This window comes from Epinephelus lanceolatus, chromosome 17 (genome assembly GCF_041903045.1).
Source record: "Epinephelus lanceolatus isolate andai-2023 chromosome 17, ASM4190304v1, whole genome shotgun sequence".
NCBI lineage: Eukaryota > Metazoa > Chordata > Actinopteri > Perciformes > Serranidae > Epinephelus > Epinephelus lanceolatus.
This window is the reverse complement of record NC_135750.1, coordinates 37306637-37334550: the sequence shown is the minus strand read 5'-3', so window position 1 is coordinate 37334550 and position 27914 is coordinate 37306637. Positions and strand designations below refer to the sequence as shown.

Sequence of the window (27914 nt, the reverse complement as noted above, 5' to 3'; positions counted from 1 at the left end):
TTCTTTAGTTTTGGCCACGTTAATTTCCAGATTACTGGCCTGACACCAGTCCTGCAGGAGAGAGACCTGTCTAAAATAGGCATCCTCATGTGTGATATTATTTTCTGTTACAAGTCCGACCAAGGCCATGTCATCAGCATATTTAAATAACTTAACATTGCTACAATTCACAGTCATGATATTTGTGTAAACTGAAAACAACAAAGGCGACAACACACAGCCTTGTGGTGCTCCAGTATTTAAAACAAGCTCATCTGAGTAGGCCCCATTCATTAAAACTCTTTGAGGGCGGTCAGTTAAAAAACTTCTGACCCAGTGAATGAGCCCACCATTTATATTCATCTTAAAAAGTCGTTGTAAAAGGATGTCAATTTGCATTGTGTTAAAAGCAGAGCTAAAATCAATAATGGGCAAATGATTTTGGTTGTTGCAGATGTTTAGCTATATGATCCACAAGGGTGACAGTTGCATCTTCTGTGCCCCTATGTGGTCTATAGGCAAACTGAAAGGGGTCAAGTTGATCACTGACAGAGAGCATGAGATGGGTGCTAACCACTCTCTCCATACACTTTGCTAAGAGTGGCATGAGTGCCACTGGTCTAAAATCTCCGGGAGCCAAAGCCTTAGAGATTTTGGGCACAGGTATTATTGTGGATTTTTTCCATAGGTTAGGGAAAATGCAGAGATTCAGCAGAGTCTGAAACAGCTGGGTGACAACCCCCTTAAGTTGTTGGGAGCATGACTTAAGCACCCGTCCTCTAAGGCCATCAGGCCCAGGAGCTTTGTTAGCTTTGATTTTTGAGAGACACATAGCTACTTCTTCCTCAGAGAGCTGAATAGGTTCATAACTGCCTATCTGATCACAGACAGTACTACAGCCTGCCTCTGGGTCTCTCACATCAAATCTTCCATAGAAGATGTTTAAATCATTTACAAATTTGCCACAATCAGCCATGTTCACATTCGGCTTTTTCTTTTCCCTGCCCATTATTGCATTCAATCCCTCCCATGCCTGTTTTACATTACCTGTACAAAATCTTTGCTCTATCTTATTTTTAAAATCTATCTTAGCTGTAAAGACCTTACGCCTGAACTCCTTCTCTTTCTCCTTTACTAAATCCATTTCTCCTCTTAAAAATGCAACCTTTTTTTCATTTAAACACATTTTGAGATCCTTTGAGAGCCATGGCTTGTTGTTACTGAACACTTTAACTGTCTTAGTTGTGATAACAGTGTCCTCACAGAACTTAATATAGCATGTGATTGTGTCAATCAGTTCATGTGGTTCTGAGCATGCGTCAAAAAACATGTGCCAGTCCGTGGTGTCAAAACAATGTCTGAGCTCCTCCTCCCCCTCGTCAGACCATTGCTGAACAGTTTTCAGGAGTGGTTTTTCACGTCTGACTTTCTGTCTGTATGTTGGGAGGAGATGGATGACATTGTGATCGGACTTTCCAAGAGGAGGCCAGCTCACTGCCATGTATGCGTCTGGGATATTCCCAAAGCATTGATCCAGTATGCGAGTGGAGCGAGTGGGCGTGGTCACATACTGCTGCAGAGTGGGGAGATGAGGTGACAGCTGACAAGTGTTGAAGTCCCCCAAAATAAAGACCGGCTGATCTGCTGACTGAGAGAGAGCAGTATTGAAGCTGTCGGTTATGACTTCCACAGCTTCTTTATTATTAGGTCCAGGGACATAGACAAGGATAATCGTGATTTGTCCAAACTCACGAGGAAGGTAATACGGTCTGATGGAAACAGACAGCAGCTAGTAATCTCTCGTGCACATTCTCTGGAGCACTTTAAATTGTGTGGCCCAGGTATTATCAATAAACATGCAGAGTCCTCCCCCGATGGATTTATGAGATGACACCTTGTCACGGTCAGCCCTTATGACTGTATATCCCTCTATGTCAATACTGGCGCTGTCCTCATGAAGCCATGTCTCAGTGAAGCAAATCAAGTTACTCCTCCGAAAGTCCTCATCAAAACGGAGACATATTGCAATCTCATCCAGTTTATTGTTCAGTGATCTGACATTTGACAAAGTCAAAATGGGAAGCGGGTGTCTGCTTCCTCGCCTTCTCACCCTGTTGCGGACTCCCCCTCTCGAGCCTTTTTTCTTTCTTTTCCTGTCTCTCACTTTTGCATGAGGGGCAGGTAATACAGCAGGGTTAAAGTCCGCAGGGTCAGCTTTATCTCTAAGGGTGAGAAGAAAGTCCCTCGAGTATGTGATGAATGGCAAAGCATGTGGTTCTATAGCTGCTAATTGTTATCTACAGTAAACATGAAGAGGCAGCAAATCATTGTTTAATTTTACTAGTGTATTAAAAGCTTGCCATGGTATGAGCAGTGGTTCTCTATCGTATCGAGAATATCTCTCTACCCAGTAGTTATATCATAACTTTGGGAATTATCCCCATCTGAGGTAATCGACGTGGAAAATTAATAATCTTCAAGACACACCATTTTACGTGGCCAGCATGCGCCAGGCTATAAAGGCCCCACCTTGCGCATGCACCCACTGATTCATTGATTTCTACCTGTCAGAGTCGACGTGAGAGCAGAAAGAAAAGGGAGAGAAGTTTAGCATTTTGTCCACTTACCTTTGTTGAGGTTGGTATGCTGGCCTTTGCAGGTCCCTCTCAAGGATAGCTAAACGCCGTTTCTTCTCTTTGACAAAAAGGAGACATGAAACAATTGAGAGGGGTGCCATACCCGTGTATTGCAACTGTCTGTTTATGCACGGTGGAGGCATAGCAGCTCGCTTGAGCCTGACTTAGTCAGGGGGCAACAACTGCGTCCCTCTAGGAGGTCATTGCTGGCTCAAACCCAACCGGGTCGGGGGGCAGTTCCCAACGTTCCTCAGGGGTTTAGGTGCCTGCTTGAACTCCACAGAGTCAGAGGACAGTGAGCAGCTTACCTCCGCAGTTAGCCATCGCGAGGGTAGCTGGTTTTTGGTCTGCACCTGCGGAGGCTTCCCATTTCCTCATTACAACAAAAACATCTCCCACCAGTAAGGTCTCCCCTGGGTCAGAGGAGGAGATAGACATTCTTGGCCTATGGCCCTAGAGGATGATAAGTTGACCCCAGAGGGGCAGCAGGTGCCTGTAGAGGAGCATGTCCAGCAGTCACCTCTCCTTCAGGAAATTATTGGCCGGGCTGCTTTGGCTCTGGGGCTTGACCTGCCATAGTTCACGGTCCCGCCCCTCCCGTTTCGATGACAAAACATGGGGGCGATCCACACGGCTCCTTGTGCCTCTCCTTTCTGATTTTGAGGAAGTGGTCAGTAGTTGGTTTACAACATCGACAGCAAAAGCATGCTGGTAGGGCTGCGGTTGACAACCGGGGAGGATAGGCTGTGGGCCATTGCCTCCCATGGATCAGGCTTTGGCTGCCTTGGTGGCTCCGTCGGTGTCCCTCCTGGGCAAGGCGAATTGCCTGAGTAGAAACTGCAAGGTAATGGATGGTTTGTTGGGAAAAATGCATGGAGCCATGGCAGTCCAGACACAGCTGGCAAACATGGGTGCGTTACTGTCCCTGTACCAGCGCCATCTGGTTGGCCAGCTAGAGGAGGCTGTAATAAGGATCTAATAGCTGAACTAAAACATGTCTCCTCACTTCTTCCGAAGCTCGTGAGAGAGCAGGGTGAAGCAGCTGGCAGTGCTATGGCAAGTTGTGGCCAGGCGCCATCTCTGGCTGTAACAGTCCATGCTGCAGCCAGCGGATAAGGCTTGTCTGCTCAAACTGCCTATAAAACCATCTGCCATGTTTGGTCCTGATGCAACCATGATCATTCAGCAGGGCCAGGAAGCCCATTGCTGTGCTAAGGAGGTGTCAGGCACCTCGAAGCAAAGTCAGGGCTGGCAGCGGCCTTAGCTGCAGCAGCCCAAGCAACCTCAGCCTGCTTGGGGGCAGGAAGATCTGCAGGGCCGGCTGGGCACAGTCTGGCGTGGTAAGTCTAAACGGGCAGTGGCAGTGATCAGAGGCCACCCAAGCCCATGCCTCAGTCCTGACGCGACATCACCCCCAGCCTTCCCTTGCCCTCAGACGGCATGGGAGGTTCTGGGGGCAGACCCCTGGGTTGTTTCAACAATGACCCAGGGATATCATTTACAATTCTGAAATGCTCCTCCCCTGACGCAGGTGGCAGCATTTTCCATTATTGCAGACCACTGGCACAGGGAGGTCTTGCGCTCGGAAATCTTCAATCTAATGGCGAAGTCAGCTATCAGGGAAGTGAAGGAAGAAGATCAGCAGGCAGAGTTTTATTCACGTTATTTTCTTGCTCCACAGAGGTACAGGATGCACAGGCCTGTCTTAGACCTCATGTCTGGTGGTTTGAAACCATCGACCTCAAGGACACCTATCTTCAAATCCCAATCTGGGAGGGGCACAGGAGGTTTCTCAGGTTTGCCTTCCAGGGAAAAACCTTCAAATTGAGTCCTCCCCTTCGGCATCTCACTGGCACCCTGCACCTTCACCAGGTGCCTGGATGCAGTTTTGGGGCCTATGCAGCAGCAGGGTCTCAGGATACTGAACTATTTAGATGACTGGTTTATATATGCACAGACAGAGGAGCAGTGCCGCCATCATGTGTCTGTGCTGTTGGATCACATTCAGGGTCTGGGACTGCGCATCAACGTGAAAAAGTGCAGTCTCCAGCCTGCACAGGCCACCCAGTTTCTACGTGTAGCAGCTGAGTACTGTGGCTAACTACTACAACCCCCCCCCCCTGTAAGGCCCGTAATAATGAGGACAACTGTTAGAGAATAATTACTTGTTTTAATTTAAAAAAGAGGTAGCATTAGATGATTTACAGTGAATGGGTCAATACACTTAGCTAGGCAGTATGACAATAAAAACACTGGGATGTAAGGTGCTATATAAAATAAATAAAGTAAAACACAACACACTCCATGCAATTAAAACACCTTGTCTATGACAAAATAAAACCATGCAAAAAAAAATTTGTCACAATGCCCAGCATCCATCTCCCCCGATATCAAACCACTGCTACAAGCTAAAAGGTGCTTTGGCTCAGGTTTACAGACAAATAAAACATAGAATCAATAAAACCAAACAATACTAAAACAACGGCTGACAACTGCACCATGCACCGGGCTCTGAAAAGACAGATAAAAGTTACTCTCCAACAATGTACATCAGCAATGCTAAAAACAATAAACAATAAAAAACATAAAATGTAAAAATAAAAGCGCATTACCCCAATTGTTTGTGGCCAACCTCTCTTGCTGTCGCGTCTGCCTGACGGTGCGATATGCTTCCGTCGCTGTGGCTATTTGTGCCGATCCCCTCTCTTGTTGTCGCGTGTGCCTGACGGTGCAATTGTTAGGTCACTGGGTAATAAGTTACTTTAAAAACAGTTTAAGAATCCTGCTGTACATACCCATGCTCGTAGCTTTTCTGCTAACTGGATACACAGGACCCCAACACACCTGGCTGTCTAATGCAGCGCCTGCTCATAAATAGTGTGTGAGATGGGAGTTAAACGCAGCTGGCCCTGATTACCTACTCACCCGGTCACATACGCATGTGGCTGAATGCCAGAGCTGGGTTGGTGATGCTGTCACAGGAGAGGCAGGTTTCAATCAGGACCTGCCTCTCTCATTTTCAGCTGGGTGCCAGGTACACGTGGCGGCTGTGTCTCCACCTTTTGGGTCTTATGGCAATCTCGGTACAAGTGGTGTCTTTGGTTCTTCAACTCATGGGTCCAGTCCAGAGGCATCTCTTCAACCTGGGGCTCTGTCTGTAGAGACAGCCGGGTACTCTCTATGGATGCGTCCCTGGAGGGGTGGGGCGCACTCCATGAGGGCAGGGGCACCAGTGGAGTCTGGAGTGCCCGCTGGAAGGGCCAGCATATCAATGCTGTACAACTGAGAGCCATTCACCTGGCCCTCCAGCATTTTCTCCCAAGTCTGCAAGGCCGTCACATGCAAGTAAGAATCGACAGCACAGTGGCAGCAGCATATGTCAACAGGCAAGGGGGCCTGGGCTCCCCAAACCTCTGCAGAATAGCACACAGGCTGTGGACCTGGACAGGAACATGGGGGGAGCCACCCTTTGCTCTGATTACTGCTTTGCACACTCTTGGCATTCTCTCCATGAGCTTCAAGAGGTAGTCACCTGAAATGGTTTCCATTGGCCATCATTACTTTAAGAAATGAAGGTCAGTCAGTCCGGAAAATTGCAAAAACTTTAAATGTGTCCCCAAGTGGAGTCGCAAAAACCATCAAGCGCTACAACGAAACTGGCACACATGAGGACCGACCCAGGAAAGGAAGACCAAGAGTCACCTCTGCTTCTGAGGATAAGTTCATCCGAGTCACCAGCCTCAGAAATCGCAAGTTAACAGCAGCTCAGATCAGAGACCAGATGAATGCCACACAGAGTTCTAGCAGCAGACCCATCTCTAGAACAACTGTTAAGAGGAGACTGCGCCAATCAGGCCTTCATGGTCAAATAGCTGCTAGGAAACCACTGCTGAGGAGAGGCAACAAGCAGAAGAGATTTGTTTGGGCCAAGAAACACAAGGAATGGACATTAGACCAGTGGAAATCTGTGCTTTGGTCTGATGAGTCCAAATTTGAGATCTTTGGTTCCAACCGCCGTGTCTTTGTGAGACGCAGAAAAGGTGAACGGATGGATTCCACATGCCTGGTTCCCACTGTGAAGCATGGAGGAGGAGGTGTGATGGTGTGGGGGTGTTTTGCTGGTGACACTGTTGGGGATTTATTCAAAATTGAAGGCACACTGAACCACACTACCACAGCATCCTGCAGCGACATGCCATCCCATCCGGTTTGCCTTTCAGTTGGACCATCATTTATTTTTCAACAGGACAATGACCCCAAACACACCTCCAGGCTGTGTAAGGGCTATTTGACCAAGAAGGAGAGTGATGGAGTGCTGCGGCAGATGACCTGGCCTCCACAGTCACCGGACCTGAACCCAATCGAGATGGTTTGGGGTGAGCTGGACCGCAGAGTGAAGGCAAAGGGGCCAACAAGTGCTAAACACCTCTGGGAACTCCTTCAAGACTGTTGGAAAACCATTTCAGGTGACTACCTCTTGAAGCTCATGGAGAGAATGCCAAGAGTGTGCAAAGCAGTAATCAGAGCAAAGGGTGGCTATTTTGAAGAAACTAGAATATAAAACATGTTTTCAGTTATTTCACCTTTTTTTGTTAAGTACATAACTCCACATGTGTTCATTCATAGTTTTGATGCCTTCAGTGAGAATCTACAATGTAAATAGTCATGAAAATAAAGAAAACGCATTGAATGAGAAGGTGTGTCCAAACTTTTGGCCTGTACTGTATATATAAAATGTATAATTTCAAAAAAAAATCCAACAAACTCTGATAACACAATTATCTCTATACAAACTATACTGTTTTTTGTCAGAGTTCACTAGCATGACTGTGGACTCTTGTCTTCATATATAAAGCATATTTAATACATTTTTAAAAACTCTAATATTTCTTTATTAGCCATGACTGAATATTTGAGATCATAGGAAAAAAAAATGTCTCCCCTTCTGTTCCTGAGATACGACACTGACTTAGGGCCAGAAAAGTGTTTTTTGCAAAACAATTTGATGTCACAGTTAAGGTAACCTTTTGGATTAAATGTCATCACTTCATAACTTTACCCTATTAGATATTTGTTTGAAATTTTGTCATAATCAATGTATGAAATTGTGGCCAAAAACATGTTGTGAGGTCAAAGTGTATTTGACCACCAAAATCTTATCAGTTCATCCTTGGGTCCAAATGAATGTTTGTGCTAAATTTTAAGAAATTCCCTCAAGGTGTTCTTGAGATACCGGGGTTCATGAAAATGTGATGGACAAGGTCACAGTGACCTTGACCTTTGACCACCAAAATCTAATCAGTTCATCCTTGAGACAAAATGGACATTTGTGTCAAATTTGAAGCAAATCTCCTCAGTCATTCTTGGGATATTGCATACATACTGTAAACCCCAAAATAAACGCCTCCTGCCACGGCTATTGCCAGAGTGGGGGTATAATTAAGTTTGAACTTTTTCTTTCTTTTCATTTTTTTTTTTAAAGATTTTTTTTCGGGCTTCTGCCTTTAATTGACAGGAGAGTGAAATGGGGGAGTGAGAGAGAGTGGGGGGATCACATGCAGCAAATGACTGTGAGCCTGAGTTGAACCTGTGACCACTGCAGTGAGGCATCGCCTCTGTATGTGGGGCGCAGGCACTATCCACTACGCTACCGACGCCCCAAGTTTGAACTCTTTCTGACACAGTAGAAAAGGCAGATGATACAGGCAAAAAATGAATCCCAATACTTTCATAGAAAAACTTAAATGTAGTGACAGTGACAGATGGATATCACATAAGGTTTTTTTTTTCTTCTTTCAACCTCTTGACCAATAATCAGAGTATAAACAATGTATTGCCCTTTGACACATAACACGGACAAGTCATCATTATTGCGACTTGTTTCCAGACTGACATCTTTGCTCGGATGTTCAGTGTCACTGTCTCTCCAGGACTTGCTGTCTCTCTCTGTCGTTGAGGCAACATGGCTGATGTCCTGTCAAATGCAGAAAGAAGCATTCGCACAATCAATGCATTACTTTCAAGCTCCATTTAATGTCCTAGCAAAAGGAGTATGTGACTGTTCTAAGGAGTGAGTAAAATAGAAAGTGCATTTTTTTGTTCACTGGAATTCAACATAATAAAAAAGATCAAAGCAATTTTTTTATGTCAGATGGAGCAGAATTATTAATTTTGTAGAAATAGCAAAGAAATCAGTAAAGGTACTCTGTTGGAGTATTTGGTGGTATGGTGTAGATCAAAGGCACATCACAGCTTTGTATCTCACTGGGGATTGTTGCACACGCACAGAAAACACATACACATGCACAAGCCTTCAAAATACATTTCCCATGTGGCTCTGACACACAGTCTTACGATCTACAGTCATGTCGATGGAGAAGTTTTGAGATGCAACAAATGTTTATCCAGAGCATGGTGCTTTTTAATTTGGAGCCTGTAAAAGGGATAACATAGCATTTAAGAATGTCCATCTCAGCCTTTATTGTGGATATGATCCTGGAGAAATCAAATGAAGCAATGGATGACCAGAGGGGCTTTTTATCTCAGATTCTCTTACGTGGGTTTCTTTTTCTCTCATATTTTAAATAGTATCCTTAAAGAATGACCAATATCCTTGGTTACAACTGTTGTCGCTCTAACAGTCAAAAAGAAAAAAAAGAGGAAATTAACATTCAGTAAACATTCTTCTCTAAAGGTAGTTTCCCTTATATAATCTGTATTTTTTTCTCTGCCAGTATACATAAACAAGTTTAATAACATACCAATCAGTGGTTATTTCACAATTGGAAAAAGCACAAAATGTTTACACTCTTTTACAGGTAAATAAAAGTTTTTGTCGACTGTTTTCAATAAGGGCGTAGCATACTTCATAGTTCATCTCATCGCGTTCCCCACATCCCCTGCTATTTTGCTATTAGATCTTTACATACAAATATTGACAAAGTGGTGGCTTGTGCTCTGAAGCCATCGAGTCTTTACGAGAGTAATAATCATCAGAAGGAGGAGGGAGGACGGGGGAGGGTTTGGAGATGCTGGGGAGGGAGGAGGCGGGAGGGTGGGGACTCATAGTTGGCCCTCACTGCAGTGGCTGTCCTGACTGCCACTGGGTTTTTCTGCATCCTGGCTGGGCAGCTCTTTGAGGATGAGGGCGGCACTCCGTTCTGAGAACTCGTCGCCGTCGGGCTCCAGACCGTCGGGACAGGGCAGCTTCAGGAGCTCCTCTCTGAGCTGAGCCGTGTGTCTCTGCAACACACACACAAACATGGTCAGGCTTAACATTAAATGAAACATTAATGGAATATATCACATTTCTAGAGTAACATGGCCAACCTAGCTGTTAAATGATAAGTCTGGAGCTATTCTATATTTATCTTATTGTCAACAAATTTCATGAAAAGACCAAAACCAACAATTTGTAAGTCCATCTCTTGATACACTGACATTTCTACTTTGTCTACGGCTCTCAGTCAGAAGCCCACTGGTTCCTACTGCAGATGGAGATCTTTTAAAACATCTCATAAATAACAAGTTACATCTATCTAGAATTACGGCATCATGGTTGTATGCCTCTGTGAACCCATCAAGTTGCAGTTACAGTTTATATCCGTATCTGTGAAAACACGGATGCTTCACACTCTTCTTCCCCCCAGCAGCTCAGACAATCTATACAATCAGCACAGTTTCAAGGTGGACACCCAAGATAAGTGTCACTAATTTAGTATCTGACCAAATGTCTCCACCTCTGTTCCTAAGATATGACACTGAACAATGGCCAACAAAGTGTTTTTATCGAAACATTATGATGTCACAGTTAAGCTGACCTTTTGGATATTACATGTCATCACTTTACTTCACTTTATTCTATTCAATATTTGTGTGAAATTTTGTTGTAATTAATGTATGAATTCCTGAGTTGTGGATGAAAACGTGGTCACAGTGATCTTGACCTTTGACCACCAAATACTAATCAGCCCATCTTTTAGTCCAAGTGAATGTTTGTGCCAAAAATTTCCTCAAGTAGTTTCTGAGCTATCGCATCCAAAAGAATGAGACAGACAAGGTCACAGTGACCTTTACCTCTGGCCATCAAAATATATATACATATATTTTTTACTAGAAACCTGCATAACTATCAATGAGGGCTGTGCCATAACATCTTGTTCACATTGACAGTTATAATTTTTTATAGGATATGAAAAATTAATTATTGTGATACTCGCAATATTAGGACTTGTTGATATACTGACATAACACCGTTACCTACGGCAACAACAAGCATCGCTGAAAGCGAAATTATTATAGATTCTGAGGTTGTTCCAAAAAGAGGAGCAGCTTCAGTAGTGTGGAATAAACTGTGGTGTCCTGAATGTTTTATGAACAGCCCCGGACCTCTCAGACTCTTTTAGCAACCTACTGCTCATAGGGAACTCATTCAGCTGCTCCTCTGGCAGTTTAAACTCGAACGCACCCTGAGATCAGATTTCCAACTTGGAAACTCGGAGCAACCGCATCAACCCCGACTTACAAATTCAAGATGGCTGCCGGTCACATACATAGTGAGTAAACCCAGCAAGCAATAGTCGTGATTTAAACGTATTGGCTATATTTAGCTCCGATTTAGTCTAGCTACATGTAACCCAAATCTAGCCGATTTAATTTTGAAATTGATTAAATGTAATTTTCGCCATTGCAGATGGCGTGCGGTATGATATTCAATCACGTATGGAGAGTCAACAGTAATTAAAATATGTTTATCTCCATTTTTTGGACATGGTCTCTACATAGCCGTATAATTGAAGACGTCTACACTTTGGCTATGGTTAGACGTCTACCAAATTTTCACTGACAGCCCAAATTCAGCCGTGATTTAGCCTAGACGTCAGGTCTTCATGTAGACGGCTATTAGACGTTTTTTTAAACCAAAAAATGCTTGCTGGGATCACTCTGCTAAAGTACTGTTTATAGCAATTTTATCTTATTTGTTTTACATTAGGTCAGCCATATCTGCGGCGTTCATCAGTTGGAGTGCATGATGGTTCTGAAGCTGTCTATACTCCAAAAGTGCAAGGCTTTCTTGTGGGCGTCCATGTTTTGTTCCGACTTGTCCACTTTTGTCAACTAGAATGCAAAAACTGTTGTCAACTCGGAGGTGACGTCATTCCCACTTCCGACCTCCGACCTCCGACCTCTGAGTACAAAACGAACGTACCATTAGTGCAGCCGCTGGCATGGCTGTGGACTCTTATACCCTTTCAGTCAGCAGACATATGTATAACGAACATTACATTTTTCTCTCTGCTCTCCCTTTCTGTGTTCCTTCTCTCTTTTCCTATTCATGATTAGGTTCACAAAAGCTGGGGAGCCTCTGAGCAGTGTCCCACCTGGGTCAGGAGGTTGTAAAGGTTGACTGACAAGTAATTGACCCCTGTCAGTGTCTGTCTGAAGGGGGCATTAGTCTTGTTAATAGTTTCTGGACAATAATGTAGCTCTGTGACACAGAGGAATAACATCAGGCTTTGGATACACACACAATACTTATTAGTTAGGTACATTTTCTTTTCATGGAATTTGTTGACAATAAGAAAAATATACAACATCACCAGACCGATCCTCAAGAGATGAGATAATACACAACAAAAACATGTGTCTCCCCTCCTTAATCATGGGCTCCTCCTAAGTTTGCATCGTCTCCTACGCCCTTAACCCTTCAACTTCTGAAGCTGACACATAGCACAAATAGAAGAACATCCAGGATGAGGACAGAGCAACATTCTTTCATTTCCAAACATTAAAGCTAAGGAGCTAGAATCCAGAGTTTTGTCTCCATTGGCCTGCAGCTGTGGGACAGGAGCTGGCTGCTATTAGTGGAGCTGGATTACTTACAGTGGGGTAGTTGTGCTTATTTACCGCCAGAGGGAGAAGAGATGAGAGCTGCCACAGAGACTGGAGACACACAGTTTGTGGGTGGTGAGTATTGTGTTAGAGTGTGTGTCTCTGTGTATATTATGAGTTCCTGTGTGTGTCTCAGAGAAAAGTCGACTGGGGACATGACACAAGGCGGCCTGTCGAGAGCCCGCTGTCCGCTGCAGCCAGTTTGCTGTTAATTAGCAGGACACCAGGGCTCAAACACAAATTGTGTTTACAGTCTGCTTCCTGCATCAACCTCATTTCTTGCACAGCACAGAGAAAGTACACCTGGGTTCATTTAGCAGAGTAAAGTCAGACTGAATGTGTGAGAGATTCACGCAAAGGCACACAAGTGGAAATGTGGGTTAAGATTCCATAATCAGTCCATCAATGAGGCTGCAATCTAAAAATCTCATTATTTCGCTGTAGAGTTGCATGCAGTCTATTGATTCGCTCTCACCTTGCAGGACCGGAGTTACCCATTGGTTCATGGCTTTAACAACAGAGCCGTGCAGTTTTGGTGTTGATATGAGATTAACGGCTCTGTGTCTGATGTTAACCACTACCACAGGGCTTAGGCCCAAGAACCAAAGCATTAGGAGTACAGATGAGATCATGTTGAGCAGGAGCAGAGCAGTTCGTGAAGACCGTACCTTCAGTGCTGCATTGTAGGCATCAACAGCTGATCATCTGCATTTTCACTTGCCCCCAGAGTTTCATTGCAAAAATGCACATGACATGCATCACAATGTTTTAGAGAGTCTACTGTGATATTAGATCTTTCAGGCTGAAACAATCCCCAAAATGGCCCGGAAATCCTGTAAGAGACTTAATAATACTGACTGTTGTGCATTATCAATATATTGAGTACATATAATGACATTACCTTTAGTGCAGCAGCATGATGAGACATGGTGCGACCGACCCTCTTGTCGCTGCTGTACTGCTGGATGTCAGCAATCCACTCCTCACACTGAGACATGATCTCTGTTCGCTTCAGGTAGAAATGTTTATGGATAACCTGCAAACACATGACACAACAGTGTTCACCAACAGGGCAACAGAACAAAGGCATTCTTCTATGCTGTATAAACATAAAGATACATATCCATATAGTTAATACAGGCAACATCTCTATAGTCTTTTGCAGTGCGTTTGTAACATTTATAGCCTGACAAGCCTGTAATTTGCAGCTTATTTACTTACAGCTTACTTCATGTCATATGGGTCGAATTTACAGCGAAGATATGAGACAGAACTGGTGTATGAAACTGTGTTGTTGCACAAATTAAGACAAATCTGCACGAGGTAGTGTGAAATCAGAAAAAGAGGTGATGATGATGCTGCTATTGCATTGTTTCAACTTGTGCACATAATTAGTGCTCGTCCAAAGGCTTTGTGACTCCACTTCATGAACAAGTTTCTGGCAAGTTTTGAGATTAGTCAGAGTCTAAGTTGCTACACTAACACAATGTTGGTACGGTTAGTACATCAGTGATGATGAACACTAAGGGTGGGAATCTCCAGGCACCTCACAAATGAACAAACATTTGCATAACCGATTATAGACATTTGTGAATCAATGCCGAATTCGCCACTTCCGCATCGTGATGCATCTAAGAATCGATTTTTACCCCACCCCTAGTGAATACACACTGCAGAAACATTTCAGTGGTCAAATGTGTATGAATAAAACAACATGAACACTGCCTGCCTTATGTTCAATCTGAATGCACCGTAAAATCAATTGTTAGTACAGTAGTTGTTCATGTTGTGAATATCCATGCTAGCAGTGTGAATCTGAGGATGTCTGTCTGTTGGTCCACCACTTTGGTCCAGACTAAAATCTCAACAACTATTGGATAAATTGCCATTAAATTTAGTACAGATATCCATGATGATCAGAGAATGGATTCTACTGACTTTGATCCCAGACTTTTTCAGAATTCAGGTCAGAATGTTCCACTGAAATATCTCAACAACCACTGGATGGATTACCATGAATTGCAGTTCAGACATTCAGGTTCTCCTTAAGATAAAATGTAATAACTCTGGTGCTCCTCTGTTTTTTTTTTTTCTTTGTGCTTAGTGCTAATGAGCAAATGCTAGCGTGCTAACATGGTGGTGGTGAAGATGCCGATGATTTTAGCTTAAAGCATTGTTGTGCATAAAAACAGCCTTGCAGAGCCACAGGCATAGTTTTAGACTTTTAAGAGTGACACACATACATGTGACAAGCATCAGAACACCAACATTCATTGTTTTCTTTGTAAGCCTGTATACCTGCAGCATCTGGACACACGTCAACTCATCTGGCTTTGACATATTCCCTCTTTCCAAATTTACGTTTTCTAGGCCCGCCTTATTCTGCCTCTGTTTGGCTTCCCCTGACACTCTTACCTTAACCCTAAACAATGGTACTACTCTTGCCCTAAACCTAACCAATACAACCATCAAAGGCGACAAGTAAGCCAAATAGCCAATCATAAGGGGAGTACGGTGGGTCATTCCTTCGCTATCCTACGAAATGCAAATCCACTTTCCAATATCAACCCCTATCAACTCTTCACAAAGTAGCTTTTTAGGATCGGCACTTACATCTACTCAACCATGACAATGTTTTCTATCTATATGATGTGTTTGATGGGAAGGATGTCAAATGATGTAACACTGCTGATGTGTGTAGCATGGTCACCCTGTTCCTCCACAGGATAAACTTTCACCAGTCTTTGGTATTATTTGCTGTATAAAAACTCCACCAAACCTCCATGATATCACAGTTATAGTTTCAAAATGCTTACATACTGGCAGATATTAATCCAGATTTTTATCTGTATACCATAAATGTGAAAACATGTTGAGGAACCTTGCTGATTATTGGGCAGTCACAGAAAATGTGGCTTCATGTCTGTGATCGGTGCCTCTCTGATGAGTCTATCTGCTCCCTCTACAATGGATCTAATGAAGTAGATGCCACACACAGCATACAAATTCCTCTTTTACAATGAGAATAATCAACACAATCAACTTCTCTCTTCATCCTCTCTATTACTGAGGGGCTGTTTGTTATCAAGGGTGCTTAAGTCACTCTCTGACATCATATGTACAACACTCTGCTCGAAAGCTGGTGTCAATCATCTACACCCAAGTCCCCTGCCGTCCTGCCCCTTCAGTCGACTTCCTAGCAACAGTCGCCAGGGCCAGGCCATCAGTATGCAGTGAGCGCTGTAGTGGATGTGTCTGTAGTTGCTGCTCTGCTGGTGGAGGGAGTGGATTAGTTATTATGGTGTCTGCTGATTTGCAGTTTACCAGTAGAGAAGAGGCAAAGAGGAAGCAGAGAGGGTTTGAGGACCGCTTTAATCTCTCCCTTCCTTCTACAGTACATCTCCCTCTGCTCTCTTCATTTTCATTCCATCTTTGTCACGACTTCCCACCTCTCTTCCTCTGTCTATTGTTCCTCCCACCCAACCACCCACTCCCTCTGTTCCCTAAGTTACATTCAGTGAGGTGGGTCTCCAGCTAGGAGAAATGTTTCAAGGTCACAGATGTGTGGTAAACATGGCCAGATCGGCTGTTGCTCATGCTTTCTGGAGAACGAGACAAGGTACAGGAATCGAAACACGGAGTCCACATACAACCCATGATAAGAAACATAAAGACAGAAGCACATGCCTGACATTATGCATAGATATGTGGTTTAAAGGGGTTGTTTTCCCTGGGGAAATATGTTGCGAGGGCAAGCAGCCATTTAACTTTTGGTATTTGGACATTACCATCAATCACAGCTCTGGACAGAAGCTCTATGCAAACCATCTCTGATCATAAAGCAAAGGATGAGACTGTTTTGACAAATGACCTTTCAGAAAATACATGTTTTTACACACACACAGACACACACACACACACACACACACAGGTACATAGAGAAATGTACACACAAGTACATTCAGCTCATATGTGCAGTCAGAGACAAGGTTCTCTGATGGAGAGCCCTGGCTGGCAGATAAACCCAGTGACCTTTGAGGTAATGCTGTCCACTCATTATTCCACAGGGCAACTGAGGGAGGAGGAGAAGCCGAGGAATAGATGTGTGCAAACGCTCAACACATAAAGGGTCAAGGGCAAGAGTAAATCGTGCAGCCATTAACAAGTTCCTTATTCTTAGATTTCTGTGTTCCATCAGCGGAGTGCCGAGGCCTCAGGTCCCTGTCCGACTAACACTGACCACAGCCCTGACCTACTCCCATACTGGAGTATAAATATTTCCAACTCTGATGACCACAGCACAGACTTCCATGATGCAAAGCTACATCATCAGCAAAGTAAAACAGGTTTATAGCACAAACTGAAGCACAGCTTATTCTCAACAAACTGTCATCTATTTGGTACAATATCACGTCACCTCACTGAAACAGCAATCTGCATGAAATATCCTTTCAAAGCGAGTAGTTGCTTCAGTCGGAGGCCTCCACGTGGGGAAGACAGACAGGACAGGAGAAAACTCCGACCAATCAATGCATTCAGTCCGAATGCAATGATTGGTCGGAGTTTTATCCCCAGAGCCACAACACCAGTGAGACTAAAAACTTTTATTTTTAAGACTGATTCCTCTCTTGGTATCTCTATGCTTGCTGTACTGGTATAATTGTTTGGGGTCAGGACCAACCAACCTTTCTCTCTCTACAAGTGCCAAATGCCCAGCAATTTATGGTGAATTCTTGCAGCCTTTCTCAATAGTGGAGAGTATGCCAAGTTATTTGAATTCTTTTAAGCTTAAACAGTAATGCATTTGAAAAAATGTATTTTGTTTTGCAGAAAAACTAGAAATACAGCGGTTGTATGCGTTCACAAAGCATTTACATTCATGTCTGTCCAGACTAATGTAATAGTGAAGACCTTGAATGAATTTATTGAAAAAGTATAAAGTGAAATTTTGGTCCAAATTGTAGTTGTCACTATATTGATGTATGATTCCATACTGTCGTAACTGATTGACTACTTTTACACTGAAGTACAGAGGACTGATAGAGACCTTCATCACTTGGTGCAACAATAGTCACCTGAAACTCAATATCAGCAAAAACAGTGAACTTGTGGTGGACTTCCAGGAGAAAAGAATAGACAACAAAGTTGTAGCCATGACAGTAGACAGTATTTCAAATATGGATGTTGTTGCAAAGAAGCTACATATTCTAAAACATAGATTTTTCACACACATCTTCAACCCAACAGCACAGAAGATATATACAATCAGCAGTGTCAAGGTGGAAAGCCAAGATTAGTGTCACCAATTCACCATCTGACCAAATGTGTCCCCTTCTGTTCCTGAGCTATAGCATTGAATAATGGTAAAAAAAAAAAAATCAATATGATGTCAAAGTGAAATTGACCCTCAATTTTCTGGATATAGAGGGCCACCACTTCATCTTTTTATTCTAGTAGACATCAGAGTATAAGTTCCTGATTTGTGGCCAAAAACATGTTTTGTAAGGTCAGAGACCTTTGACCACCAAACTCTAATCAGTATACGTGAGTACAATGGACGTTCATGCCAAATTTGAGAAATTCCTTCAAGGCATTCTTGAGATATCGCATTCAAATGAATGGGACACACAGATCACCTGATAAACATGATGCCTCAAGTCAGGGCTGTTGCTGTTGTGGAGGCAGTAAGATGCTACTTCCTCACAGGAAGGTAAAAAATGTATCACTTGTTTTCAGTATTAGATCTCATCATATTGGCAGTGGTATTACAAATGTCAAACTTTACCTAGCCTTAAAATAATCCCCTTAATGTCCCTGGTTTGTCTGTGACAATATAAAAAAACAAAAGCTGAAGTATTATTGGACGTCATATGTAATATGTACAGTGCTGTATAGTGCAGATGTTAACAGTTAAAGTTCAGGTAGCAATGTACAGCACCACTATACCAAACTTTTTTATTTGGTTTTATTACCATACATTTATACCTCCCAGCTGTAGATGGAGTCCTGGGTTTTGCCAGGCTACATGCAAAGGTAATCAGGCTCTGTAATTAAGGTGTTGATGCTGGGGAATTTTTTTTTCTATGACGATGGCTGGAAAGCCTTTCCAGACCACCACTAGTTAGCACTATTAGCACTAGTTAGCACTATTATATCTGCTGAGCTGCCAGCACCCAGGAAACTACTTTCCCCATTGCAGCTTGATACACACATATACGCAAACACATACACTCTTAAAGAAAAAGTAACACATGAGTCTAACTGCTTGGTTATAGCAAGACAGAGATGTCTCACTAAAACCAATCAATAATGCAGCCATATAGAGAGAACTCATAGGAGCAATCCAATTCCCTGTCAGGACAGCCTCCTACCACTTTGTGCTGCGTGTTAGAGTGTTACTATGTGATACTGTACGCAGTGAATGGGAAGGATTTTGTGTGTGACTGAAGGTGCTACTGCACATATTTCCTTGTTCTGTGCAGCAGTGGAAGGTTCACTGAGTGCAGCTCTCAATCCATATGAGCACGGCCTCCAGACGTCAGCCCAAGAATATATGGAAGTAGGTTCAACCTCCAATGCTACCCCCCCACTCCCTCCTCCTCACAGCTATGAATCTGATGTTCTGGTCTATGACATTGACCCTCACCTTATTTGCCTGAGATGATGTGAAGCTAGTTAAGGATATCAACTTGTCAGTGGTTCCGAAGGCCTTTTTACACTTCAGTTCAGACATGAATATGACAATGCTGGCTCTGCACTCAAACACACAAACATACAGCTTGCTAACACCATACACACAGTGAGGTCCTTCCTTACCTCAAACATGCACATTTACAATTGTACTCTCGTTCTCTCTATCTCTCACACACACAATGATCCATATTTTAACATGCGACCCATTGTCCTTAATTCCACCTGACAATCTGCTCCTGCATAATTCAAGCCTATACTCCACTCTGTAGCTCTCTCTCTATAAATAGCACGTGGAAACACTGGATTCTCACACACACCCATCAAAAATAAAATCTTATCTATGCAATAGGATCCCACTAATCCAATGCTCAAATGAGCTTTAAAAAAAGTAGCACCATCGGCAACATGGCCCCATGGGACCACAATGTGGATGCGTATGAGTCTTGATAATAATCCTATTCAAGATGGGATTAGTGTCACCAATTCCGTAACTGGCCAAATATTTCTCCTTCTGTTTTTGAGTTATGACGTTGAATAATTGCCAAAAAAGTGTTTTTGCAGATCATTATTATGACAAATTGAAGCTGACCTGTTGGATATAAATTGCCATCACTTTGTTTTATTCTATTACATATTTGTGTAAAATTGTGCCATAATTAGCTTATGAATTCTTGATTTTAGGTCACAGTGAACTTGACCTTTGAACAACACCACTCATCTTTGAGTCCAATTGGATATTTGTGCCAAATTTGAAGAAATCCCCTCAAGGTGTTCTTGAGATATCACATTTTAGAGAATGAGCCAGACACAAGGTCACAGCAACCTTGACCTTTAACCACCAAAAGTTAATCAGTTCATCATTGAGTCTAAGTGGATGTTTGGGCCAAATTAAAAAAAAAAAAAAAAAATCTCTTGAGGCATTCTTGAGATATCGCATTCACAGGAATAGGACAAACATCCCAAAAAAGATCATGCTTCCAGCCACGTCTATCTCTGGCGCAGAGGCATAAATATTACTCAAGTCAATAAATCAATCGATTTTGATTAAAGCAAAATTTTCATTACACCTCACAGTTTAACAGTGTTGGACAAAACAACCACATTCAATGTCCACTTACTAGCCTGCCCCAGAGCTTCCAACTGTTTCAAAGATTCTTTTTTTCTGAGCACCTTCAGGAGTTCATTCATGGCATTGGAAACTGCAGACAGTAAAAAAACTAAACAATTGATAGCAGAAACAATGTGTATGTGGTCACATGTGTACAAAAGAAGGACACATACACTTCAACTAGTCAGCAAAGCTTGATGATAGCAGCTGGCTGAGTTGTATCTAGTCGAATCTAGCCGAATATTTAGGAGAGGCTCTAACATAAAGCCCGCACTACTGCTGAATCCCATGCTGAGCTCACACAGTCAACACAGCTTTAGAAGACATTTTCAGTGATAAGGATGCAGCAGCGTTCAAAATGAGGTCAAGATAATGGATACACTGAAGAACTCTGCGACAGAATTAGAGAACAGTGAAGCTGTTGCCAGCAAAGAGTCTGCTGTTATTCATCAAGAGTGAGAGACCAGCTGGAACAGCAAAGGTTGATATGGAGGCTTCTGATGAAGCTGTACAGCAAAATCAGACAACTACAAGAAGATAGAGGCCAGTTGGTTCATGTGGAGGACATCCTCTAGGACAAGCTGAGCAACTCTATTGATTTTCAGTCATTCTGGAAGAGAGCCTCCAAAGACCTAGAGGGATAGTGGAAGGGAACCATACATATAATGACATACTGGGTTTTCAAACAGAGATAATGCTGAGAGCCAAAGAATGGAGACCTGCAGAGATGGTGCATATCAGCACTCAACCATCAAGACCAGTCACTGAGAGGATGCCTCTCATGCTTACTCATAAAACTGCCACGTGTGTCAAGATTCAAAGTGCAAAAGATGCTGCCTCAGGATGTGCTCAGGCGAGTGAGAGACTTGACAGTGTCAGTCTCAAGACACATCAACTAAGCTGCAGTGGGGACCACCGTGTCAGCAGACATTGCTGCACCTTCAGCACCAAGGACAGCAGATATTTGCAGCCCGTTCCTGACTTCTGAATCACAGGTCACATCTTTAAATGTTTAATGATGTAAATAGGTCTGGTCTTAGGCTCATTCATGGCATATCCTACACGGCTAGCTATCTACCTTGCTATATCCATGAAAAATAGCAACAAAAAAATGACGACAAGCATGATGGAGACTGGTGTAGCTAATTAGATTGTTGTTAATTAAACAGAAGAAACTCGCAGGGAAAGAAAATGGCTGCGTGAGGTTTTGCAAGTTGTCAGTCATGGTATCGAACCAAATCCATATTAAATAAGAGGTTTTGTTTGGCCTAAAGCAGGCCAGGTCGGGTGGAAATCTGAAAGGGATGGGGATCAGGCACATCTGTCAGAGCAAATAAAACATGAGCTTACAAATTTGTCTAGATCCCAGGCTAACAAGACCCACTAGTATATCAACAAGATGAGAAAGTAAGGGGAGATGCAGATGATATCCTCAAAAGTGAAATAAAGAGTGCTAGATTATAAAGCAGACATTTTATGAATCAGGCCCAAAGACAACTACACTATTGGCAAGACGGGTTCGATATGGTATTTTTATGCCATGTTTGCACTGGATGCCGAAGTAACCTGATATGTCAACCGTTGCCCAAGCAGTCCTGAGCAGTTGCCTGGCCTTTCATTCCAGAAGCACATTTCTCTGTGCCAGTCAGCAAGATATTCTGCTCCTCGTATCTCTTCTACTCACATGTAGAACTCTGTGTGTGTGTGTGTGTGTGTGTGTGTGTGTGTGTGTGTGTACTTGTCTCTTTTGCTCTCTGTTTAGACACAGCTGACAAATATGTGGAATAAGTAAGCATGGAATGCATATTCTATAATTTATTATAACTGGATCATTTATACCATATCTGATATATCTTTAACATCCTTCATAATAGATTATCAGTGTTTTCTTGCCCTATTTGACTGCAGCTTGTGGCAAAAATAGACTAGACACGTAATCTATTGCTGCCAAAGGCTCAGGCCGCGAGGCATCTTCTGTGAACAACCCAACTAGTTAACATGGGAGCTGAAAAGAAGCAAGCAGCACTCTACAGAAAATCAACGTGCTTTGTGGCACTTCCGTGTCCAGTGTGAACCCAGCTTTAGTGTCATATGCAAAGCCATTTCTCCTCTAAATATGGCATGTCATATTGTCGCAGAGAAGCTCATTTGAAGTTTGCTACATGACATCTGGGGAGGCCTGTAGATTACTGGGAGAGTGTAGTGTGGCCAGACAAGATAAAAATCTAACTTCAACATCTGGCAAATATGTGATATGATTTTTATGATGTAAATGTAGTATTGTAGCAATCAAAGTGAATGCCAACATGAATTGATTCCAGAAATCTATAAAAGAGACAACGTTGTATCTATTGCAGACATCCACTTCACTCTATAAATCATTCAATATGCCGCCATCATGTTAGTCATTGCCTATAGATTCCGTATTTGATTTGTGAATGCTTGGTCCTCTTCAGACAGCACTGTAATTTATTACTTATTTACTGTGTCCTTTTTAAGCACAAACAAATACAATCAATTTATCAAACCATGAAATACTGTTTAAGAGACAATTTAAAATCATAGGCATGTTCTCCTCACATTAGGTGACATTATTTTGTACATGTTTTCACAGTGGATTTTTCTCCTTGTGGTTTCATTCATATAAACATTTTGCAAAAGCATTTGAGAAAATGTAGAAATGAAATGAGAGCCACAACCTTGAACTGTAATAAATAGCAGAGGTCTACATGTCTAAATGGATATCTGCAGGAAGGCAATGACTACTAAATCCACTGCTCATGGCTGGTTGTCTTCCTCTCTGTGTCGATGTTTGTCTCAGCTGAGGACTTAAAGGTGCTAAAAGGCCAGGGGTGAGAAAAGCACATGGGAGTATCTCACCAAACTTAATTGAATTTCTGTGTGCGTATGTGTGAGATTGCTCAGCCGGGTGGCATTGCCATGTCCTACTAAGTCCCCTCAATATCTCTCGGTCCAACGGTCCATTTCACAGAATGGCTTGGTGATGTCATGGACCCATTTTTTTTCCTCTTTTCTTTAATCCCTGCACTGCCTGCCGTGCAAAGGCCAGATAGACTTATATATTTCACCTTCAAATCCCACAGAAATACAAGCAGCACTGGCCATGGATACATGAGGTGAATAATGTTACTCATAAAAATACTCACATCCAGAACATTTTACTCATATCCTGAAGAAAATCTTAACTACAAAGCATCTGAAACCCTGTGGTACTGTTCAATTCCTTGAAAAATGTGACATATCCAACACAGTGAACATCACATCTGCTATTATTTTTTGTCAAAGTGGCCTCATTGCTGTGTGGTTATGCAGTGCATATTTCTAAAATCCAATAAAAGGCAGTACAAGAGGCTTCCTAGAAGGCTGGAAAAGGAAACACAAAAATCATATTTTCCTGTGATTCACAAAAATAGGGCCCAGTGAGATTTTTGCTATGTCTACATTATGCCCATCAATTCTTATAGCTATGATTGTACTCTCTGTAATCTATGTAATGCTGAATGATTGGTTTAATTTTAAAATGAGGAGTCAAACTGTTAAATCACAATCATATTATTATCATTGTCTTAGTAAGATGTAAAAAAAGTTGGATTAAAGTTTAGTAGGCGACTGCTGACTTTGTCCGCTATTATAAAATTGTCAGCAGCTAAGCTGTAGCTAACATTAATTCAGTAAAATGGTCAAACTTAAAAGATTAGCTTCTTGCCTTCTATATGCCCATGACTGTGATACTTTGGCCACATCCACACTGATGTTTTTTTTTGTTTGCTAGTTTTTTTGACTGTGTCATCATTTTCAAAGGTCTCTATATTAGGGTTCCAAAACACCAGAGTAGGGTGGACACTAGGCATAAATGTAGCAATAGTTAGGCATTTTAAAATGAAAATGTGCAAGTGTGAAAGCAGTGTAAATCTTAACCAAAGATAGTTTTCTCAAAAAAGAAATACTAGTTTGTATCATTTTGATATTTGAAAAAAAAAAAACATTATTAATCTAACTGGTTGCGTCACAAACTAGTTAGCTGTTAGCTTGATGGTTGTCCAGCATGACAGACAGTTGGTAGATGGCTAACTGATCCCAAAATCCCCTGTTAAATTTGTGCGCATATCAGGGTCTATCAACTAGATAGGTTACCAGTTGATACCCTCTGGATTAGGTCTGTGACGAAGCTTGTCAAATAATAGTTGGAAGGCTAACAATAGCTCAACTAGCTAAATTGAAAGCTGCCAATGGTGTTATTACACTTGACAGACGCAACATATGAACCTTAGTTGGGAATCTTAACGCAGGTACCAATAAATAATTTCATGATTTTCTTGTACTGTTAAATAATTACAACACTCATGTTTTTTTGTTTGTTTTGTTTTTAACTTAATGTTTACCGTTTTTTTGTTTTGTTTAAAAAACAAAGCTAGCTCAGATAATTTGTAGTTAGACTTTTCACTGACCAACTGATTTGACAGAAAGCAACTCCGGAGGATATGAAGGACAAGAAATTTGAAAGTAATTCAAATATTGGTCAGAAGACTTAAAAACAAATATTTCTGCTCAAATCGTTGAGCCCAAACTCTTATTTGACTTGTGATAGCTTTAATAACTCAATATAGCAGTAATCCAAGCTTCAACATGTCCTTTCAGAAACCTTCACATGACAGCATACAGTTCTCATGTTTTTCCTCATGTAATCCTGTCAGGGGGATTGGATCACTATCTTTCTCTCTCTCTGTTTTCCCCTTCCCCCTTTCATTTTTTACCTTCCAACGCGCTCCTCTTCCTACGTTTCTCTTTCTTGACATTTCTGAATGAACCTGCTCTGGATGAGTAGGCTGAAAGATTGTTATCTTCTCCAGAATCATCCGTCTTACCACGGACCATTTAAAGGATCACATTATATCAAAAAATAGTGAGGAAGAGGGGGGAAGGAGGGATAGGCAAACCTCCAGACGATGCCATTTACTAAGGAATTAATAAGAGGGGAATTTATTATCTCACGGGGCTCCCCAACAACCCTCAGGGAGGAGAGGTTGCTTTTCATTTCTCTTTAGGTTTCTGGACTGAAACTGGTGGAAAAATATCAAGAAAGGCAGAGGTATGTAGCTAACATATATTATGGAAATGATTCTGTATCATACTGAAACTCTGTATTGAGAATGGAATGGAAAATAAAAACCTTGTGAAAACTAATCAAAAATATAAATGGCTGCCTCTGCAAAGAACCAAAAGCAGTGAATTCATTAGAAGTAGGGTTAGTAGCATGTAGTGAAGACATGGGATCATACTAAAGGTCTGCAACTCAGGGCAAGCCCAGCATTCAGGGTAAAGATTTATTCTGAATGGGTCCAGGACAAGGGGTTATCCCCAGGTCTTCAAAGTGAAACTAATGCAGAGGTACCTTAAACCTGCATTCTTTCTAACAGCCAGCAGGGGGCGACTTCACTGGTTGCAAAAAGAAGTCCGACTTTATGCAAGTCATATTTGTTAATTATGGTCCCATTTAGAGTAAAATAGACCATAGTGGTGACCTCAGACTCCCAGTTAGATATACCCGTCACTCCATCATAGCTCCACCTGCTCATTCGAATATGGTCACTTCTGGCTCCACAAAACCAAGATGGCGACTGCCAAAATGACAAACTACAGGCTTACAAACAGTGGTCCACAAAACGATGGGTGACGTCGGGGTGGCTATGTCCCATCTTTGATAATGTTTGTGGTTCAAGCCATTTTTGCAGGTGCACTGCAGGTTCAGGTCATGTGTGGGCCCTAAATGTTGGTAGCATTACAACAGCAAATTACAACAATGCACTGCAAGCTTAATGATAATGCCCTTGTCTTGCTTCATCTCAAACTCTGCAGCATTCTATCCTTCTTCCTCTTCTCATCAACAAATACCATGTTTATATCATAAAAATATTGTAATCATTGAAAAATTGGTTTTGGGTGCATTAAAGAGTTGTACCCCCAAAAAGACTGAGTTTAAGCTGTACCAGGAACTACATGACAATGATGAGTATCAGCCACACTAGATTTCAAAGTTTCTTAACATTCTTGATGAATGCAAGTTCACATACAGTATTTGGAAATTTAAACCTAGGAACACATTGAATTTCAGGTTAACCTCAGACCCAAGGTTAATGATATTCAGTATTGGCATGATCAAGTTTCTAACAACCCTCAATGTAGTAACCATAGGTTTAAGACATTTCTTAATGTCAGGATTTTCTTTTAATCCCTGTGTACAAAACAGACTAATCTAAACTGAGGTGGATTTGTTATATCTGCCAATTTCTAAGAAGAGATATGGACAACACCATTTTCCAAGACAGTGTACTTCATGAAACAGGGTTCTCGGAGAAACTTCCAGCAGTGTAAGACTGAATCGGGTGCTTTTTAGTCTGAGGACAGGACAACTTCCAAAAAACAAGCGACTGACCCACTTGTGCTTCAGTTCCGTTTTGCCCCTGTAAACTGTGTGCTTTATGTTCCACAACAGATCAAGATGACAGAGAATTGTTGTATATGGGAGAAACCAACACTGGTAAACTTCAATAATTATTCAATACGAAAAATAAACAAACAAGCAAACAAAGAATTAGCCAATCTTGCTAATTTGATCAAAATAAAAATGGCTTCTTTCAAGCACTAAGTTTGCATGTTTGCTGGTATGCATTTTTATTGTTCTACTTATCTAATTCTTACCAATTTTATCTCCTTTTTTTTTGTCTTGCAAGTTTTAGTATGATGGGTCATTGTCTAATATAGGAAGTATAAACTCAAACACACCCAACTGACTTGCAAGCAAGTGTTTGCTTAAATGATCTGTTTGTGTTTTGCTTCACAAAAAGTTTCCTAGTCAGGTTCAGTTCCTTAAAGATTTAGGCTGTTCATGTGGATTTGGAAAGAATTTGTGAACTTGCTTTTCGTCTTCATGTTCTTATCACATGTGGTGAGCCAGTTTCCTTCTGTTAAGCAGTTTCTACGAGGACAGGTTAGTTATTGTGCCTCTGCTGCCCTGTGAATATGGCTGTGTATGATTTTCATGCCAGTGCAGCACTTTAGTTCCCACAAACAATGGCATCTAAAAGGTCTGAATTAGTATCAAAGCATCCTTTTAAACACAACAAAACACTTCTTACTTCCTTGAAGCATGGTGAGGGGTTTCGCATCTGCTCCAGCATGGCCCATTTGACGGTGGCCTGCCTGATGTTGCCATCATATTCCCGTGAGCTCTGGGTACCACTGGGAGTCCCGCGGGAGCGTTCATACCCTGGCTCATTGAAGTAGGGTTCAGCCACCAGAATAAGGGACTGCACCGACACTAGCACCTAAAGCAGATTGACAAATTGAAAAAAAGGCAGGGAGAAATGGAAGTATGAGATGAAAGTATTCAGAATCCCCACTATGGTCCAAACAGAAAAACCCATTGTGAACTCTACGCACTTCAACGATATAAAAGGTAGCTTGATCTTCCATAAGAGCTTGAATAAAAACAACATTCTAATACTATTAATATGTCCAACTAGTTCAGTATAATTCTGATGTATTGGTGAATTACCCTGATATCCCCTCAGTGTCCTTAACATTCG

At 42.0% G+C, this 27914-nt stretch overlaps 1 protein-coding gene across 7 annotated transcripts in view; it reads right to left on the bottom strand.

The window, feature by feature from the left end:
* Positions 1-8630: 8630 nt before the first annotated feature.
* Positions 8631-27914, bottom strand: part of birc6 (baculoviral IAP repeat containing 6) — a 155941-nt gene continuing 136657 nt past the window's right edge. For all 7 annotated transcript variants that reach the window (XM_078176190.1, XM_078176192.1, XM_078176195.1 and 4 more), the window contains exons 71-73: positions 27465-27653; positions 13408-13542; positions 8631-9857 (exon numbers count right to left, since the gene is read on the bottom strand). In XM_078176190.1, the coding sequence (XP_078032316.1) occupies positions 9678-9857; positions 13408-13542; positions 27465-27653 (504 nt within the window). In that variant the 3' untranslated portion in view covers positions 8631-9677. The remainder of the gene's footprint in view (positions 9858-13407; positions 13543-27464; positions 27654-27914) is intronic.